This window comes from Bos grunniens, chromosome 4 (assembly GCF_055505025.1).
Source record: "Bos grunniens cultivar Pamir isolate PY7600 chromosome 4, Bosgru_T2T1.0, whole genome shotgun sequence".
Classification (NCBI taxonomy): Eukaryota; Metazoa; Chordata; class Mammalia; order Artiodactyla; family Bovidae; genus Bos; species Bos grunniens.
In genome coordinates this window covers 82,568,189-82,590,537 of record NC_141168.1, presented here as the reverse complement: position 1 = coordinate 82,590,537, position 22,349 = coordinate 82,568,189, and the positions used below count along the sequence as shown (strand labels likewise).

At 33.9% G+C, this 22,349-nt stretch overlaps 1 protein-coding gene across 7 annotated transcripts in view; it reads left to right on the top strand.

The window, feature by feature from the left end:
• PCLO (piccolo presynaptic cytomatrix protein) overlaps positions 1 to 22,349 on the top strand; it is a 384,975-nt gene that overhangs the window by 285,894 nt on the left and 76,732 nt on the right. For 5 of the 7 annotated variants that reach the window (XM_086398565.1, XM_086398563.1, XM_086398561.1 and 2 more), the window contains exons 11-14: positions 11,292 to 11,400; positions 11,935 to 12,002; positions 13,034 to 13,248; positions 19,282 to 19,332. In XM_086398565.1, the coding sequence (XP_086254691.1) occupies positions 11,292 to 11,400; positions 11,935 to 12,002; positions 13,034 to 13,248; positions 19,282 to 19,332 (443 nt within the window). Of the gene's footprint in view, positions 1 to 11,291; positions 11,401 to 11,934; positions 12,003 to 13,033; positions 13,249 to 19,281; positions 19,333 to 22,349 lie in introns of those variants that run through there. The other 2 variants (XR_015163255.1, XM_086398567.1) reach the window with 2 other exon arrangements.

Sequence of the window (22,349 nt, the reverse complement as noted above, 5' to 3'; positions counted from 1 at the left end):
TATTGAACTTAAATAGTTTATATTAATGAATTGTGAAAAATGGATTTAAATACTATACTTGAATAACTGATTCTCAGCAATTCCATGTTTTCCTCATGAAAGCATTTTCTGATGATTATGTTAGATGTAAAAATGTATAATCCTATCTTCTGCTGCAATTTTGAATTCTTATCTTCTTCAGCAGTCTCCCCATTTCCAGTCTGTCTCTGCCTTCGTTCATTTATCCAGTAAACATATGTACAGGTGTAGAAATTCACAGGACAGCAGCGGAGACAGTTACACTAATGCATAATGTAAAATAAAGTGTTTTGAGTGTAACAATAGAAATATGTACAAGAGAAAACATGAAAGAGACTGACATTAACATACAAACTGCAGACAGTTATTGAAATGAGAATTTTATTAAGGCAAATTTTTCTTATTTCTTCTATTAGCCTGAGTTTAATGTAATTTACCAGGCCTTTCATAACTTATGCCAATCCATTATAATTTATTTTTATCCATCACCTATCTCATTTCTCAGCTTAAGCCTGGAGCTGTAATCTTGTTTACTTTTATGAGCATGTGTTCATGATGCCCCTACTTCTAAGTAGGAGAAATCATGATAGAAATCATGATTAATGATATGACCCAGCATCTCTCCAGTCCTGTCTTTGACACATACAGTACTTTTATCATAAATAAGTGCATTTATTCATATTGATTTTGCACATAAATCTATGGTTATTAGCTATAAAAATAGCCAAAATGTTATAAGTAGATATTCTGTATGTTTTAAACAAAAATGCTACTAATATTCTTGGGCTTAGATGAAGAGTCAGGAGTCCTGCCTTTTGAACTACCACTCAATGTAATTTCTAAAGATCTGTAAAAACAAGGATAGTTACATTTATCCTACATACTTTACTGAATAGCTATAAAGTTTAAATGAGGATAAGTGGTCAAAATAACTTAAAAAAAAAAAATCCCATATTGGTGTGATTAACTTAAGTGAAATGGGTCTAATTTTATTCCTTTTGATCCAAAAAGACTTCTTTATTCCTTTTAAACAAAAAAGTTTTGTTTACTTTATCTAAAATACATTGCCATTATATTTATCTACAATATATTACCATTATCATGTTTGCTTCTGACTTAGGGGAAGTAATTTCTCTATGTAAATTTTAAAGACCTGGAGGGAAATAATTGAGTTTTGTTCTCTATCATTTGGCAGATATAGCTGTTAAAGTGTTGTCTTCTTAGACAACTTTGGTTCATTAGTGGAAAATTCAATTATTGTAATATGTTTTATATACTAATAATATATATTAAAATTACATTCTGTTTACTAAAAGTGATTGAGAACTTTTTAAATAGAATTCTACCATTGAATGTTATGTATTTAACATTCATCAAGCCAAAGTGAATTATTTGCTAATTCTTCTTCATGATATAAATAATAAAATATTGGCATTTCTTATGAAGTAACAAATAATTCATTTTCTTTTTTTAAAGTTTCTCTCATGGTGATAAAATGGTTATTATTGTTTGAAATGACTCCTCTGTTTTATTTCTATCCTAAGTCTTTAAATGATAAAAGAACTTATGTAATTTAAAGTTCACTTTTTAGGTTTTGATTATCCCATTCATAATAATTCTGTAGTATCTTTGGCTCAAAATAAGAAAAATATGAAATCAACATTTGTATGCACAAAAATTTATCATGTGATATTTCTAGTGATGAGTACTTAGGTTATGATTTTTTAAAATTCCTTCTGTGAAAAAAAAGTATTTTTTATACTCTATAATAAGTATATTGGAATCTCTTTTGCTCTTAAATTTTGATTAGGAGATTTCATTTTCAAACTTTAATTTTCAAAATATAAATTTCTTTCTGTCTGATTTTGCACATGATTTAAAGTTACAACTTAGAAATCAAAGTTCTGCATATTTTATCTGTTTCTATAACATTCATAGTGTTATGAAACATTCATAATGTTATGAAATAGAATTTGTATCTAATATATATATATGTATTCTTGGTGGAGATGATTTTTTTGCAACTGGTTTAAATATTTCTTGTTTTTATTAGGAAACACTTTACCAAATATAAATTGATGATATTTTGTGTTAAACTCCATTCTCTGAGTAGTGGGATATATTTAAATAACTTTATAAATGGAATAATGCAGAATACATGAATACCAAAAAAGATTAAGAACATAAAGTTAAAATCCTTGATGTTTCACTAGGGATACTTAAAGCAGAGGAGGCACCAGTTAAGACAAGCATCTCTCATGCACAATTGTGTGACTTAACCTAGCTTCCTATAACCATTTAACCCAACTCTGTGTCTCTATATAATCATGCTTGCATTTTGGATTAATCTGTTACTGTTAGCTGGTCATGGTATTTGATAATATTAATCTGTTCATGCGATTTAATTAGCAAATAAATAGAAAACATCTACTCTGAGTATTTTGACAAAATAAATTGGGAAATTAAATGGAGAAAAGTTTTTAATTTATGAACTGCAACCTGATTTAAATGAGATGTTAGCATCATGTAGCTATCATTGGATATCTCCATGCTGCTGCTGCTGCTAAGTCACTTCAGTCATATCCGACTCTGTGCGACCACAGAGATGGCAGCCCACCAGGCTCCCCCGTCCCTGGGATTCTCCAGGCAAGAACACTGGAGTGGGTTGCCATTTCCTTCTCCAATGCATGAAAGTGAAAAGTGAAAGTGAAGTCGCTCAGTTGTCATGTGTTATATTATTTTGGAGAGGATATATCAAATTTCAGTACCTATAAACTGTTTCCTGCCTTATTCCGCCACATTCTATTTAAGTCTATATGAAGTAACATATCTAATTCTAAACACCTTTAACTGTAGCCACAGAGTAACTTTGGCATCAATACCAAACCTTCCAGGAAATACTGAGCTGGAATAATAGATTATGTTAATAATCATAGTGATTAGAAAAAGAATTCTATAACGATAACCTTCTTCAAGTTGAACCCACAAATCATGGCTAAATACATTTCCCTTTTTACCTTAATTCTGTCTAAAAAGCATGAGTTTGCAACACCACCCTGGTGTATAATAAGCACATTACATTTTCTGTAAATCAAATGTGATCAATTCCACTCTTTCTTTCATCTACTTTTGAAAAATTGAATCACATTTATTATTTGATGCTTCTCTCCCCATGAGCGCTGGAGAAATTCCCAGTGAGGGTCTTACACATTCTAGAACAATGGAGGTTGGATCCCTGTACATTGACCTGCCCCACAGAGAGAGTGGTGATCTAGCCAGCCCACTTCCTTGAGTGTGTGGTGCCCTTATACTATGACCAGATTTTCATGAGAGTAATTCTGTCTAATCTGAGCCACCAAATCTAAGGTCAGCTTTTCTAAAGGCACCACATAGAAATTTCTCTTTGAAGTAATGCCATCTTCCCTGGATAATATAAGCAAATAGAACGCTGCTCCCTACTGCCTTTGCAACCTCCAACCACCATTGTTAGGGGAGATCTTCTCCCTACAACTCCTTACCTCCCATTCTTTTTATTCATCCTACATTCTTTTTTTTCCCCTTTTTAAAATTGCACTTACTACTTTTAACATGAGGCCTAATCTCTTCATGGTTTTTAACATAACATTTAGAATTCAATACAGTATTGATATCTAAAGGCACAATGTTATTTCTCAGATATCTAAAGCTTATTTGTCTTGCAAAGCTGAGCTTTCATACAAGTTAATTAGAAATTCCCCATTTCCATTCTATTCTTTGCTCCTATGAGCTTGACTGTTTTAGATACATCATCCAGATGGAATCATGCAGTATTTGTCCTCCTGTGACTGGGTTTAATTCATTTAGCATGATATTGTCAAGATTTATCCATGCCTCATATTACAAATTTCCTGAATTCAGGAGCAATAAAGACCGAATAATATTCTTTAGTATTTCTAAACCGTGTTTTTCTTTATTGATTTATCTGTTAATGGATATTTAGGTTATTTCCACATTTGAGCTATTGTGTATAGCACTGCAGAGAATGTGGGAATGCTGATATCTCTTTAAGATCATCATTTCAATTCTTTTGAATAAATCTCCAGCAGTAGGATTGCTAAATCATGTGGTAATGCTATTTTCAACTTTTAGGAAACTTCATAATGTTTTCCATAGTGGTTACACTACACTACACAGCTCAGTTGTGTCCGACTCTTTGCAACCCTCTGGACTGTAGCCGGCCAGGCTCCTCTGTCCATGGGATTCTCCAGGCAAGAATACTGGAGTGGGTTGCCATTTCCTTCTCCAGGGGATCTTCCCAACCCAGGGATCGAACCCTGGTCTCCCGCATGGCAGGCAGATGCTTTATCCTCTGAGCCACCAGCGAATTCTTTTGCAATGTAACCACCAGAATATACTAGTTCCAGTTCCTTCACTTCCTTACCAACACTTAGCATCTTTTGTGGGGTTTTTTGTTTTGTTTTGTTTTATAATAGCCATCCTAGCAATGTATGATATCTCATTGTGGTTTTGATTTGCATTTCCCTGATAATTAGTGATATTGACCAAACCATCCTACATTATTTTCCCTTTCAGCAGGACTTAGCATAGTTTCCTATGATTATGCCTGTAGAAATGTAATATTGGTTCCTCTTCTCAGAGTGGAGTGGAGAAAAAGGATGATAAAGCCAGTCAGCTTTTTTTCCCCTCCTAATGGTCATCGTTTATCGACCATAAAATGATGTATCCCACAATTTGTTTGTTCAATAAGATCTTCAATTTTTGCATGTCCATACTTTCAAATAATACTGTCATATAGATAAACAATTTCTGTCAATACATTATCTGTCTTTATTGTAATTAAAAATAACATTATATAATATATGTGTTCTTTGTGCCCAGTTTTACATATTTGAACATTGTTTATATTCAGGTGGGCTATGACATAGTTTTAGTTAGCATAATTTGAATGAGTTTTCTTATTTACTGATGCTAGCATTGACCTGAGAGACAGTTAAACAGAGTTCCTATTTGCATTGCTGCTGCTGCTGCTGCTAAGTCGCTTTAGTCATGTCCGACTCTGTGCGACCCCATAGATGGCAGCCCACAAGGCTCCCCCTGTCCCTGGGATTTTCCAGGCAAGAACATTGAAGTGGGTTACCATTGCCTTCTCCAATGCATGAAAGTGAAAAGTGAAAGTGAAGTCACTCAGCCGTGTCCAACTCCTAGCAACCCCATGGACTGCAGCCCACCAGGCTCCTCCGTCCATGAGGTTTTCCAGGCAAGAGTACTGGAGTGGGGTGCCATTGCCTCTCCATTACCATTAAGTAAATATGTGGTGTTAGAAAAGTCATGTCACTTCATGTTTTACTTCTCAATTGTAAAAAGAAACTAAAACTACTATATGTAACAGGATCTTGCTTACTTTATAATGAGTCTATGAAATAGTTGTGGCATGTTTTTACAAGACATTTTATTCATGCAATCCTCTTTCAGTGACCCTGGTCAATAATAAATTGACCAGTAATACTGCAAAGGAGGTGATAATCTGTTTTCTTTAAAAATTTTGTATGACTGGAGCTAAATATGTTTTACACCTATAAGTGTAGAAGTCATTAATTCACAATACTTTCAGTAGACACAGAAATAGGAAAAAAAAAATGTGAGTAAACTCAGTTTAACAGTTCAGTTCAGTTGCTCAGTCATGTCCGACTCTTTGCGACCCCATGAACCACAGCACGCCAGGCCTCCCTGTCCATCACCAACTCCTGGAGTCCACCCAAACCCATGTCCATCGAGTCGGTGATGCCATCCAGCCATCTCATCCTCTGTCATCCCCTTCTCCTCCTGCTCTCAATCTTTCCCAGCATCAGGGTCTTTTCCAATGGTAGTCTTTGATATTTCTTAGATAACTTTTCACATTCAAAATGTGACAATTTTGTAATGTAGAAGTTAATTTCATTTGAGAACTTTTGTATGAAAGCCATACTTTGCTGATTTTTTAAGTGTTCAGGTGTACAGTATTGAACATCTTGTTATAGATTAGGGCATCTCCTTTGACCTGTATATTCAGGAAACTATATTCAATTTTTTTTACCTTTACCTCCCTTCATTCTTTCTTCCCTTTCCTCTTTTCTCTTTGTCCACCCTTTATTCATTCTTTATGTTAACATATGTTTTGTCGTGAGTCGTGTCCAACTCATTTGCAGCCCAATAGACTTTACCCAATGTTAATATATAAATAGGCTAAAAACATTAAATGTAGTTTTGAAAGTAATAAAATATATCTATCTATGCATTTCATTTATATTAACATGGCCTATCTTGAAAATGCATAAGTAACTAGTGTATTGATGGGATAACTTACTGGACTCCTGAAACTCACTTGCGTGGTTTCTTTGCTATTTAGAAAGCCAAGACAAATAAGCAGTTCAGCTGAGTTTTTCCTGCTGCTGCTAGTTTATCTAGAATTCATGAGCACAGATGTCCAAATTTAGGAAACTAATCTAGAGTCATAGTTAATATCAGTGGGAAAGGGGAATAATATATACAAATTTTGAATTAATTAAGTTTGGGGGTTTTTTTCTATTTTTTGTTTGTTTGTTTGTTTTACTCAGCTATATCATATTCTTATCTCATAGCACGTCAACCCCAACCCCACTGGTTCTCATTAGGTTCCCACCTACCTTGTGTGTGTGTAGGGGGGTGTTTGTTTGTTTATTCATTTATTAATTCATTTGTTTAATATCATTTTCTTTACCTATCTGTTCTTAACCTCCATGAGCAACCATTATAATTTATGTAATGTCTGTTTATTATTTGTATAATGTATAATGTTAATTTGTGTGGGATATCATCTTAATGAATGTAAATGTCATTGCCCTTAGATCAGATCCTGTTTCTCACATGTTTTGTAAGTCAGATGCTTTTAAGATGGATCCATCTTTTCGTATTAACAACCGGTATGATTTCTTTCTTAAGACTGCTAAGTGTTTCCATCATAAATATTTAGTGTCCATTTTTCTCATTGTCCATTTTTCCTGATACTACCACCTCCCCATAAATAGAAACTCAAGAAGTTTTTTGGGTCCTAGGGTGTACATGTGCTTTAGTTAACAACATTCTGCCACTTTGTACTCTAGAGTGGTTGCGTTTATCTGCATTCCCAATAAAATAATTATGTGCTTGTAAATTGTAAACAAGCAGTTGTATTTTTCATCCAGAAATGGTCATAGTATTCTCAGATCATACAGTGGTGATAAAGCTAAACAACCACGTAATATTTCATAATCCCCTAATCCCATATTCTGGTCAGCACACTGTATTCTCTGGCTTTCAAACATTTTTCAGTATAGTGAGACTTAAGTAATACATCACTATTGCTTTCATTTATACTTTCTAATCTTTCATTAGTCTAGGTTTTTCTTTATATACTTAAAATACTTTTGAATTTCCTTCTCTGTGATTCATCTACATCTTGCTAACTGCCAAGATATTTCTGGTTTTTTTCTACTAGATTATCATTTTTATTAATTTTTATAACAGCATAAAACAATAGATACAAAGGTGATAAATTGTGTAGTACCTGCCACTTAAATACTTGTGGAATAGATAAATAAAAATCATGAACTTTTGTGTGATATATATTTTGATATACCTTAATCCATAAAATTTTAATAGATAATGTAATAATTTTAATCCAGAATACATTTTTGAAGTAGTGATAAACATTGATATAAATAGTGATAAATATCACTAAAACTAGTGATAATGTAGAATGTTTTATGGTGACTGATTTTTTTAATTCAAAAATTTCTTATTAAATTTTTGGGGTTTTAATTACCAAAGTGTAAGATTTTAAGAAGTTAATTTTCTCATTACTCATACAAATCAAAAATCAGATTATCCTAGCATTCCTAGTAAAAGTTATTAGAATAGGCGCTTTCCATGGATATAATTCGGAGAAGGCAATGGCACCCCACTCCAGTACTCTTGCCTGGAAAATCCCATGGGCGGAGGAGCCTGGTGGGCTGCAGTCCATGGGGTCGCTAGGAGTCGGACACGACTGAGTGACCTCACTTTCACTTTTCACTTTCATGCATTGGAGAAGGAAATGGCAACCCACTCCAGTGTTCTTGCCTGGAGAATCCCAGGGACGGGGGAGCCTGGTGGGCTGCCGTCTATGGGGTCGCACAGAGTCGGAGACGACTGAAGCGCCTTAGCAGCAGCAGCAGCAGCATGGATATAATTGAAGTACCATCTGTACAATCTCAAACTTGAATAACTGGTTTGCATACACGTTGATATAATTTAAAGGAAATGTGTTTGCTCACAATGCTAAACAGTAGATAAAACCATTCATGTGTTCTATCTTCTAGGAATTATTTCTAAACCAAAGTCAGAGTAAAAAGTTTCCTTAACGTTGAATATGCCTACATTCAAATCAATTAAGTGATAAAATACTATTTTAGTGAACTTCTGTGTAGTATGATCAAATAATGTTTGCATGCATTTTAAAACAGTTTCTAGGACCTTACAATTAAAGTATTTTCAAGAGAATTTGCATGTGTCCAGTGGTTAAGACTTCACACTTCCATTCTAGGGGATGCAGGTTCGATCCGTGGTCAGAGAGCTAGGATCCCACATGCCAGGTTGCACATCCAATGGAATTTAGAAAGATGATAACAATAACCCTGTGTACGAGACAGCAAAAGTGACGCTGATGTATGGAACAGTCTTATGGACTCTGTGGGAGAGGGAGAGGGTGGGAAGATTTGGGAGAATGGCATTGAAACATGTAAAATATCATGTATGAAACGAGATGCCAGTCCAGGTTCAATGCACGATACTGGATGCTTGGGGCTAGTGCACTGGGACGACCCAGAGGGAGGGTATGGGGAGGGAGGAGGGAGGAGGGTTCAGGATGGGGAGCACATGTATACCTGTGATGGATTCATTTTGATATTTGCAAAACTAATACAATTATGTAAAGTTTAAAAATAAAATAAAATTAAAAAATAAATAAATAAAAAGAAAGAAAATAATTTTCAAAACTATTATATATTTGAAGATACATACTTAATTATTTTAATTCTTACAAGTGCTAAAATCATTTTATGAATTTAAAGGAGTGATTTGTATACTCATTGATTTTCCTGTGATTCTTGTATAATTTGTAGGAAGTTGGAGAGACAGAGGAAAGCAAAGTTGTTATTAAGTAACTATGTTCAAGTAGTCACATTCCCTATAGATTTCATACTCACCATGAAACCAAAACTAGAAGAATTGGCAAAATCTTCTGAACTGCAGTACTGCACCAGTGCTAGTGGGAAACTACTGGGGCAAAGAAGGTTCAACGGGCATATCTTGAGACTGAGAAGATCATGTAGTTCATGATCTTCCGTATGTATCTAGGTAACATGCTAGTTTGGAGAAGGAAATGGCAACCCACTCCAGTGTTCTTGCCTGGAGAATCCCAGGGACTGGGGAGCCTGGTGGGCTGCCATCTATGGGGTCACACAGAGTCGGACACGACTGAAGTGACTTAGCAGCAAATGCTAGTTATCTCTGTATTTTTTCATTAGTTTTATTAATGAGTCTAAACAGATTTTCTTTTTTACAACTAGAAGCATTTTTCATTTCACTGTATAACTACATTGTATGAATTTGCCCCTTTAAAATGTGAAAAACTAACAGGTAAATTCAAAACAGGAAGCAAGAAGGTTATGCAGCTATTTCCTTTAATAGAATTTGTTCCTGCAGAAAAGTGGCAATGCAATTTCTGGATTATGACACCATTAATTTGTTTCAATTCAGAATCATCTGGTTATAAATGTACTCTTTCTTGTGACTAAAAGAAGTGTTTTTCAGTGTGCTTTACCACTTTCAGTGCTAAATTTTTCTTTGGAGGTATTATCGCATTCTTTTATGTAATTTTTCTCATTTTATGTGTACAACAGCCTGGGATTGTTGAACTAAACCTAAGGCCCATCTGAAGATAAAGTTTCATTGGAGTAAGTTATAGAAAAGTCATCATTCTTGTTTGTGTTATTGTAGGCATTTTTATGGACTTCTTTTGCCATTTCTCAATGGTAAAAGAACTTCCCTTACTTGTTACCAATGTATATCAAAATCATTAAAACTTTTAAGACTCAATCATGCCATGTTTAGAATTTCCCATGGAAGCCGATAGTGAACAATAGGGAATTTCACATTGGCATCTATGAAGCTCATTGAAAACCTAATTGTTCAACAAGTATTTCTTTTTAAATAATGTTCTAGCCATGGCAGGTATTTTTCCTCAGGTAAAGCTGGTAGCATTCACAAATATCTGGCACTATAACTTGGGTGGTTTCACTGAATTTATATGTAGCTCACATAGCTACATAATATGACCATGTGATATGTGCCAAACATGCACCCTAAATTATTTGACAGCTCATATAAAAGGGACCAAAAAACCTAAATGTAAAATATTGAAATACTAATAATGTTGCTACTTTTTTTCTGTGAAAATCCTCTTTCTAGAAAAAGAGGAAATACAAAATGCTCTGTGACCAGTCCAGCAACATAACTTACAGGACCCAGAGCAAAATGAAAATGTCAGGCTCTTTGTTCAAACAGTGTTAAAAATTTCAAGATGACAGCAGCAAAGATTAAACCGAGTATGGGGCCCTTCTGAGCATAGAGCATACACACACCCATGACGCTGCCCTCTATATAACATCTGTTTCTTCCACTTAGGACTGTCTTGCATGTAGTGAAGTAACAGACACTTAATGGAAATCTTTTTTATCTGAGCAGAGTTGAGGCTATAACAATTTCTTAAAGGAAGCTTCACAACAAAATCCTAACAATTTTTTCTACCACTCCTATTCCATAACATAATAAGAGTTTACACTTTTCTAGTTGCTTGCTGCACATAGAAAATAATATATTGGTGTTTACAATTATTTCTTCCCCATAAAAAATTGGTTTAGTAAAGAATGTTGTCTTCATAACAGTGTGAACAAAATGCATGGGTTTGATAATATTTAATTGTTTTTAAGAGCAACATTTTGCATGTTGTATTAGACACATTTTATATGTTCAGGTAAGTTGATGAAATCAAGCTACATATGGTTTTGGTATTTATGTTCCAGAGAACTTTGAACTGATGTTCTCTGAAATGGCGTGTTCAGTTGAATGGCTGCTGAAGTGGTTTTTAAATGCAAAGCAATGTCTTCTGTGCCCTGTGGACCCAGATGAGACATAGCACGCCTTTTTTTTTTATTTTATACTTGAATTTTTCTTTTTAGGCATGCAAGTATTGGAGTGGAATGGAATTCCTTTAACTTCTAAAACATATGAAGAAGTGCAGAGTATCATTAGTCAGCAAAATGGGGAAGCAGAAATATGTGTAAGACTGTGAGTTTTTCCCCATCTTTTTGTTTCCATTTTTTTGGCTATTCATGGCTCTTTTAATTTAAAATTGTTAAGGTGGAACCTTTGCCAGTCAGAAAGATTGCTTGTAATTAGAAAATAAAGTGAATGCAAGTTTATAGATGTCTTGTGTTCAGAATCAAAGTCTAAAGCACAGAAAGAATTCAGCTAATTTTGTTTCTTATTATGTCCCCTTTCATGATTTTCTTGAAACATGCATCATTTAAATGAAAGCCTAAACCCATTTAGATTTCATGGATTTGTACAGTATTTCAAAATGAACTTATATTTAATCCATAAAGATTTCACCTTAAATAATCATTTTTATCAGCTGACTTTTAACAGCATTGCAAATATATATTTGGTTAGAAGGGTGAGCATGCTTTGAAATTGCTTTATATCATTAACCACTTCTCATTTACCTACTGAAAAAAATACTCAGCGTAGTTGGGAAAAGGGGCCTTTTGTCTCAGACGTCCTCAATTGCTTTCTTAATTTTTTTTTTGTTTTAATTTTTAGGGACCTCAATATGCTGTCAGATTCTGAAAATCCCCAGCACCTAGAACTCCATGAACCACCAAAATCTGGTAGGTGAAAGCTTCCAAGTGTGGTGAAGATGGAGATGGAGAAGCAGTCGTAGAGGCAGATGGAGCTGTAGATGAGGATATAGACACAATCACAGATAGAGGCAAAAATAAATGTATAGACATATGAATGTTTATATATTTATGTAATAGTAAGAAAATCGGAAGCATTGTAGTTTCATTTTAGTATTCTAGGGAAACACATATATACATGTTAGAACCATTAAAGAAATTCACATGAAATTCTTGCTGTGTGAATTCACATTTGGAATTCTTTAAAATTCAATTCATCATATGAAAGTAATTCATGGAGTCATTTATTTTGGGTCCTATATACTTTTTGGATAATACTAGATTCTTTTTAGCATAGCTGAGTTTTGGAACACTACTGAAACATTCGATTGCCTTTTATAATAAATAAAAATCAATATAATATATAAGTACACAATAAAGTAGATTTAACTCTTTCTTAGATAGCAGATATAGTCTATAAATTTAGCTCATTTATAAGATTAAATATATTGTTGTTCTATGTTCAATAAATATTTACCAAGCACTTCCTATGCTATAGCCAATATCTTTAAGAGTCTGGGTTGTGGCACTAAACAGAGCAGACCAAAACCTGTAGAAATTTTCATATATCTGTAAATGTAAATATATTCTTTGAAATTTCCCCTTAGAAAAATAGATGTATAAGATTGCAAGAAATAAAAACAATCAATCATAGAAATTAAATTCCAGTGAATAAAAGAGTATTTTGTCATATAGTTAGTTCTCTGTATAAAACATTTACAAGCATTTTTCTAATGATATAATAGGAACCTCAAATTTCCTCTGTAATTCAGTACTCTTTCTCAGTCTCTTCTAGACTTCCTGAGAAATAGATTTATAAAGGTACACTTGCATGTATTTTCTTTTTAATTTAAATTGTTTTACATAACATTTTGACTTTGTCATCTAGAACTCAGATAAGTTCCATGGTGTTAAGTACCAATGAAACTGAGAATATGTGAAGCCATTTGGTTTTGTTGCAGTGGATAAAGCGAAATCCCCAGGGGTTGATCCCAAGCAGTTGGCAGCAGAGCTCCAGAAGGTCTCACTACAGCAGTCACCACTGGTTCTGTCATCTGTTGTTGAAAAGGGATCTCACGTTCATTCAGGTCCTACATCAGCAGGATCCAGTTCCGTTCCCAGTCCTGGGCAGCCAGGGTCACCCTCAGTGAGCAAAAAGAAACACAGCAGCAGCAAGGTGAGAAATGCCCAATGCAGCCTCTAAATTGCTTATTTTCTACTCCTTACTCAAATTAGGAGATGGGAAATATAGTATCATGTCCTAAAGGTGTTTCTCATGTAATTTCTCCTTTCCTATTGATCTGCTGAAACAAACAAAAAAGGTTTCCATATCTCAGTATAAAACTGATCAAGATGTATCAAAATGATGTGTTTCTCTCTTAAAGTATTGTGGCAGTTATTATGAGGGACTTGAAAAAAAAATGTATCTGATGCTTCCTGTTCTTTTTCTTTGTGGTTGTTACATAAATCTGAACCTCTTTGTGTATCAAATATAGTCATTGTATCTTTTTCGAAACACAACATATAATTACATTATATTTTGTAATTTAAATAAATAGTAAAAAAGACCACGAAATGAGGATAATTTAGGACAACAGGAAACCAAGAAACCCAGTAATACAGTATTGCTATTTTGAAATGTATCCAATTCCATACTAATAAATTTTCTCTTCATGCAGTTCTTCAGTTAGAATAAATGTTTCTAACAGTATTATTTTAGAGTTACTGGGGAATTAAAAGAAAACATAAATTAATTTTAACTTAATAGGACCAGGTGATAATATAGACAATTTGTAATTTTCCCCCCATAGATTGGATTATTAATAGAGAAACTCTCTTCATGATTGATAAATACATTTAAAAGGGTTTTTTGTTTGTTTAAACATAAAGGTTTTTCCTTATGTGGTGAAATATATGTAGGAAGGACAGGCTATGGTTAGATAAGTTGACTGGACTTCAGAAAATAGTTTTTTAAGGTTTCATGAGGAATAAGTTCAAAGATAGACTCAATTTCAAAATAAATTTTAACACAACTATATTTTCCCACATGCAATTATGTATTAATTTTGAAGAATTACCTCATGGAGGTGCCCTGTCTCCAAAGTTACAGGCTGATATCATTTTCTGATTTCTCAGTATCTCCACACAGATGACCTAAAGACATGACAAATTCTGCTAACAAAGTTTTCACACCAAATACAGTAAATTCTATAAGTCTGTCATCCAGATATTTTTTTTTATTTCAGCATTTGACATCACCATCCTCCCAGAAAATTAAGTCAAATATAAAAGCACCATCTCATCTTTTCTTTTGACTCATTGAATCCTAGTGCTGTGAATTCTAGTTTTTTGATAAGTCTCTAATAATTTTCCATCTTTTCTGAACTTGCCAATTTCATTTAGTAAAGCATTATTCTTCTTTACCTGCAGTATTGCACTTACTGCTAGTCACTCCGCTCACCAGTCTCTCTTCCTCCCTCTTAATCTACCCTCCAACTATGGATCTGTGACACAGTGATTGGATTAGGTCCCTCTCCTGTTTAAAATTCATCCCTGCTACCTGGAATGTCAGCTTCCCTGCCTCTACCTGGGGAAGGGGGATGTTCCTTGGGAGATTATCACAGTAAACTTAATGTTGTCAGATCTTTACAATAGCCTTGCTACTAAGTACTCTATTTCTTAGGGTTATCAACTCATTCTACTTTCCAAAGACATTTTTACATGCCGCCTTCAGTACCATGAGTCATAATTTGAATGCAAGATACAAAGATGGGTAAAATCCATCCCTGTATACTATGTAGACCAGTGGTTCTTAAAGCCTGCTCAGTCTAGTAGTACCAGCATCAGGCAGGAACTTATTAAAAATGCAAATTCTTGATCCTACCATTATGCCTTCTGAATCAGAAGCTCCAGGGATAAAACCAAGCAACCTGAGTTTTAATAAGTTCTCCAAGTGAGTGTGATACCCCTTGAAGTTTAAGAAGTACTAATTTAAGTATAGATGAAGGATGATATATAAACAAATTCAGTAAAGCTATAATGTTGGTGGTCATTAAAAACTGCAGAGGGCACTGGGACAATGGGGTTAGGAAAGCTGGCATTTAGCTAATGAACCCGTTTGGTAAAGGGGAAAAAGAAACCAACATTGAAGAAGAGAATGCACCACCAAAAAAAAAAATGAGAAACAGAAAATTGTATGCTTAAGTCATGGTATACAAAAGATATAGGGATAATAAATAGAGGAGAAGCCTAGATAATTGTAAATTGAAAGACATTATATGCCATGCCTTGCTTTTACTCTACAATCTGCAGAAAATGAAGAGTCAATGATAAACAAAAATAACAGAAACCCTTCCTCTACGAAGCCTTTCCATATTCTAATCCTTCCTTAGAGTCATCCTTCTCTCTTCCTTCACTCCCTCCAAAGTGCCAGATGCTTTATGTATCTAGTAAAACAATTTGTATCTTGATTATGGTTACTTGTTTGCTTATTTTACCCTCCTAAATGGGCTGCACACTCATTAAGAACCAAAAGCCATTTCTTATTTTCTTTATAACTCCCTAAGCACGTAGCAGAGTAGCTTGCATAGACCATAACAAAATAAATTAAAATTAAATTAAAACATCAGTGGTACCTGTGAGTCTTTATAATATTATGGGAATAAAAAATAGAGTTTTTTTTTTCATGTGAACTTTTTTGGTAATGATTGAAAGATGAACACAGGTATTATAGGTATTATAGGACACAGGTATTATAGGACAAATATCAGGGAAATGATACTGATACGTTTTATGATATGTGGTAATTCTTTTCTATGCCAAAAATGTGACCTATGTAGTTTTACAGAGGTTTTGCTGAAACAGCTATAGAGCTTCACTGTCCATGACAGAGGCTGCTAGCCACCTGTGGCAATTGAACACTTCAAATGTTCTAGTCCTAATTGAGATATGCTGTATACGTGAATTATACAACAGATTTTAAAGACTTAGTATAAAAAAACATGTAAAATAGCTCATTACATTTTTTATATTGATTTCATGGTGAAATGATAGTATTTCTAATAAATTACATCAAATAAAATATGTCAGTAGAAATTAATTGCACAGGACTTTCCTGATGGTCCAGTGGTTAAAACTTCGTGCTCCCAATGCAGGGGACCCAGGTTTGACCCCTGGTCAGGGAACTAGATCCCACACGCCACAACTAAAGAGCCAACGTACCCAACTAAAACCGGTGCAGCTAAGACCTGGTGCAGTCAAATAAACAAAATATATTTTTAAAAATCAATTTACCATTTATTTTTATATTTTTAAAGTGACTACTACAGTATTTGAAATAACCTATGTGGCTCACATTATAGTCTACTTGACAGTGATGGTATATAGATTGCTTTTTAATTCTTATTAATAGTAATAACAATAATCAAATCTGGTTATTAGTGAGATTCTATATATACTTACAGAAATATATAGTGAATAGATGTTAACACTCTTGAAGAAAGGGACTGTTGCCTATTCATCTTTTGGAGAGTTTATTATCATCAACATTTAGCTGGTACTGAGTTTCTTAAAATAAATGAACTTAATGATATTTATAGTATGCATAAAAGTCAATACTTATTTTTATTTGTTCTACAAATCCTACAATGTTAAAATATTGACATTGAGAGATTAGAGAAATACTGAGCAATGGTCTGAAGCTTACATGTTTCTGAGTCAGGTAATATGTTCAAATATAGCATATGTTCTTCAGTTAATTTAGAAAATTATAATTTTAACATCCTTTTGTTTTTATTAGTTATGAGGCTAACTATATATTAAATTATAAAACATTAATATTATTGAGTAAATTAAAACAAAAATATTTAAACCATAGCATAATTATACATTAATTATGTATATTTAGAACACCATCTATTAAATGTTTTGAGTGATTATTCATAAGTAATTATTAATCTATTAATAATGTTCCAGTTTAAGTGATTGCTTCTAAGTAAATAAAAGTAAAATGTGAATCTAAATTATTTAGACATAGGGTTAAATTATGCTATATATTTACATATGACCATTTTAAATTATTTTGTTTACTAATTCAATATGAATTTTTTCCTCCAAAATTTTTATTTTACTGCCACAAGCTGTTTTATTTCTGAAATCTAATCAGATTTTCTTCATATTATCTTTAAAATCTGAATAATTTCTCCCATCATAGTATAAATAAATGTCAACTAAAATGCTTACTAGTTTTAAGTGTTCTAATGAAGTAGGTCCTTGCTCTCCCAGACTTTTCTATCATAGCACACAACAGCTCAGTAATTTTTTCATACTGCCCTTATACCAAAAGAGATACCTAAAACAATTAACATTTATTATATAGTTAGGTCCCAACAATTTAACTAGTATTTATGTCCTAACATCTTAGTAACCATTGGAAAAATAATACATAAAATGAAATAAAATGATGTATCTATTTCATAGTTATATACTAAAATTATTTATCAGTGGGATATGTATGCCTGAAGGGACTGCAGAACTATTCAGATGGTGGAATTGGTTTGGACACTGACACTTGCATTTCCTCTTCCACACTGATCACACTAATTTTCTTGCAGTACATTTTTTTTAATCACCACAGTCATCAAAAACCAGCTTCACAAGGGTATGACATCACTGAAAAGAAATACTTGTCTCTAATCTTAAACCATAACTACATGGAGCTGATATGCCCACTGTACACAGATATTATTGTATCCTTGTGTGCCTTTATGAGTTCATTGCCACACCCCCAGAACATTTAAAATTTGTCCGTAAGTATATTCTCTGCACTGATTCTAGTTATGTTTGCATGATCATATTTCAAATGAGTTATAACTATCAAAATGAAATCAAAACAAAATACATTGTCAATCATTACTTGGGGTTTTTTTCACCCTATTTTTGACATTTTATCTCTAGTTATCCCTCAGCCTTGCTCATTGAGATTCATGGATATCTAGTTTTAGGAAACTTCCCATCTTTAATTGAGATAAAGTTTCAGGAACTTGTGTATTCCTTCTTTGTCTCGACTCCTTTGCTTTCCTTAAAAGTTAAACATAAAAGAATTAAGTAAACATAATTGTTCAATAACTAGCAGTTTATCCTTTGCAGCTAGAGCATAGTTTCAGTGTTAAATGGCCATTCATGTAAATGAGCTTTACTAATAAAGGATATATGGCTTAGAAAATTTAAACCCTTCTCTATAACTTTACCAATGATTACACATAATTTTTAATATTTCACAAAACAAGACCTGGAAGATAGCTGTCTTCTTTGATTGCTCTCATTTCTAGCATAAAATAATAAAAAAGTAGCAGAAACACACCTAAATATGATGAATTTTCCTTTTCCAGTTAATTATTATTATAAGGCCAATATGATGTGTATATAGGGATACAGGGCCTTTGCTGTCTCGTAGTAAGCTTGCCTCCATTTCAGTAAATGTCTCCCTACAGTGATGCCACATTGCCTGAAATTCTGTTGTAGATCTAGAGTCAGGGACATCATTCCTTTTTTTGTACAAATTTGTACATTCTACTGAAATGTAACAGATCAGTAATCAGTCATTTAATCAGCAGAGTGAATCACTTTATCAGATCACATTCTGAATGGTTTTTAAGGCTTTACTGACATAAGAAAATTATTAAGGAAATGTGAAGTTAGATCAAATGTTATGGACTTTTAATTAAAGGGGTATGAAATGCTAAAAAGTGTTTACCTGGGTGTCCCATTCTAGAAGAGAGTAGGACTGGACTGAGAACCCAGCAAAGGAATATAAGGTGGACTTTTATAACTTTTGGCCTCCTAGGCAATCAAGTAAAAACAATATCTTTTTCATTTTCTTATAGACATTTAAAAACCATTAATACTTAAATTGAATACTTTCAACCAAAAGTGTTCCATTTCTTAAGTAATTGAATGTACATTACTTCAGGTATAAAATTATAGTTTCAAAACAGGCTTCACACAATGAAAAAGAGATTTATGTATCTATAAAATTAAACATGTATTGAGAAGTGTAAGTAGACACCATAATCTGAAGCAACCAGATGGACAAAATGTGCTTTCCAGGCAGTGTGCTCTGACCAAACAGAACTTAACTCAAAGGGAAATTTAAGTGGTAAATCCTGTAAAGGGTTTATCCATTAATCTAATATATGTCTTAACATTGCAGCCTACTGATGCAGCAAAGGTTGTCTCTCATCCAATTACGGGGGAAATTCAGGTATGAATGCTTTTAAAAGATCATTATTATACCATCTTTTGTGGCTCTTTTTCCCACTGGTCTATTGAGATTGTAAGCACTATTAGAACCTTAACTTTTCCTGTTTTATGACATAGATAGGTATAAGTATTTTAATACGATATATGTTTTATTAAATCTAATTATACCTCTGGAATTCTGTACTTTGAAATCTACCTAATACCTTAACAGTACCAATGTATTAAGTCTCATTTACTTTATAGTTGCTGAATGTGTTTCAAACATGACAGATTCTCCTGGAAATTTGAAGGTTTCTCATTGAGAGTACTCTTGCCTGGAAAATTCCATGGACGGAGGAGCCTGATAGGCTGCAGTCCATGGGGTCAAGTCGGACACGACTGAGCGACTTCACTTTCACTTTTCACTTTCATGCGTTGGAGAAGGAAATGGCAACCCACTCCAGTGTTCTTGCCTGGAGAATCCCAGGGACAGGGGAGCCTGGTGGGCTGCCGTCTACGGGGTCACACAGAGTTGGACACGACTGAAGCAACCTAGCAGCAACAGCAGCATTGAGAGTTTCATGACTCTAATGCTGTCCTCTTTTCTTCCTCTGGTCAACAATTGCTAAATAATTGCTGAACAGTTACTCTAGAGCAGTGTTTTTCATACTGGAGATCATAACCAATCTGTAATTTATCAAATTAATTGAGAGGATTTTGACCAGGAAGATAGAAGAAAATAGTTTAAATCATTATGTTTTTTTTTTAGTTCTGTGTGCATGTTTCTGTGTTTATATATTGCATCATAAATGGGCAGATTCAGAAAAGTTAGAAAAATGATACTTTAGATGATACTAAAAAGTAATTTAGGGTAGGTAAGAAATGTCATGTGAAAAGAATTAACAAAATAGAAAATAATAGCTATTTGAAGATAGTACATTTTCGATAAGAGAAAAGAACAGTGAGTCTTAGTTGCATCCACAGTACATTTTCACAAAGGGTAACAGAGATTTGAAGTAATTTGAGGATAAGCATAGAAAAAGGAGAAGTGTTTTCCTGGAAGAAGAAATGGTACAAGGAACAATTCTGCTGCCAGAGGGTAATGAAAGGAACATATCTGCTCTGCTGCAGGAAAATGTTCCTGTAGAGATAAGTTAAGACTAAATTAAAAGAACCTTGAACAGAACCCGAAGGATGTTAGCCACAACATAATAGAGGGATCAGGAAATATTTTAGAGTGAGGGACAGGCTAAATGAAACAAATATGTCGTAGAAATTCATAGAGCCACACCCTCTAGGAAGTATTATAAAGAGGAGGACACAAAGACAAAGAAATCAATTGTCATCCGGGCATACCCGGATTGAAGCAGAGAGGAGAGTGAGAGTGGAAATGAAGAAAAAGCACAGAACATGGGCACCCTAATAAGAAGGACCCAGCAGGATGGAACTGAAATCACCAATGTGCTCTCAATCTTGCTGTCTCACTGCTATTTCTCACTTCTAGAAAGCCAAAGGTGATCTCTTTTAATTTCACATGCAGCAAAGAAAATGCTAGATACTCTGATTCATAATATCTCTTTCTTTGTCTCATTTTTTTAATTTTTTGCTCAAGGGCCAACATGTGCTGTGTTTCTTTTTGGCTTGTTATAATTTGTTTTTTACTGAAAGGTTTATTTTCTAAAACCATTTTATTTTGAATTGGGGTATAGCTGATTAACAAACAATATTGTGATAGTTTCAGGTGAACAGCACAGGCACTCAGCCATATATATATATGTATACATACATGCATATATATCTACTCTCTGCTAAGCCCCCTCCCATCCAGGCTGCCACATGACATTGAGCAGAGTTCCATATGCTGCACAGGATGTCCTTGTTGGTTATCCATTTTAAATATAGCGATGTGTACACATCCACCACAAATTCCCTAACTATTCCTTCTCCTTCACCCTTCCCCCCTGTCCCCCACCAACAACTGTAAGTTCATTGTCTGTCTGTGAGTCTATTTCTGTTTCGTAAGTAAATTCATTTGTTTTGTTCTTATTTTCTTTTCACTTCAGTGGTAATATTTAATTTTACAGTAGAACTTTGCTCTAATATTTTCAACCCCCAGGATATTTGCTTTGCTTTCCTTTCCTTTTTCTTTTTTTTTGGGGGGGGGGGCAGCAAGGGGAGATACTTCCTTATGACAGTGATTTCATTTTTTAATATTTTATCTTCTGTCTTTTTAGCAAAGCCTTATTCCAGATGAAACCTTGTGTAAACACCCAAACAGTGAATTGCCAGAATGGAATTTGTCTGGTTAAGGGGTACTGGGGGCATCTCATTTTCTCTCACATGTAACATCTGAGCAACTCTAAGTGTTCTCTAAGGCACCAGATTTACAGAGTACGCTTTGGAAAGCACTCTCTTAGAGTATCCTGCAAATTTCTATTTCAATAAGAAATGATTTTGCTGCCTCACCAGTTAAAAATGGACTTTTAGGCCAGCAGAGAAAGGAAAAAAAGGGGGAAATTTTCTCCGTAAAGATTTGGAAGCTGTTCTAAACCTCAGTGAAATTAATTGCAGAATAATTCCTGTATTTTAGTACTCCATTAAAACACAGTTACTGCAGTCCTAGACTTCTTATTTCTCCTCTTCCTTCATGGCTCTGTGTTTCATGTTTCATATTGTTTTCATGGTGGTCAGTGAGACTCTGGAGCTTTCTGTACTGAGAAAAGTGAACAAAGATTGCTTTTCTGCCACAAAACGTAATCAGATCAAAATTATGCTGAAATCAGTAGATCGTTTTAATATTAAATTTTAAATGAAGGCTGACTCATCTAAGTTATTCCATTTTCAACATAAATATAGCATATCTGTTTTGCATGATTATGGAAAGTACATTCATTTTTTATTTATGGTTTTTCCTTTTCAAAGTATAGATTTCTTCCTTTCTGTTAGGGCTCCGTTGGTGGCTCAGGCAGTAAAGAATCGACCTGCAATGCAGGAGGCCTGGGTTCGAGTTCTGGGTCGGCTAGATCCCTTGGAGAAGGG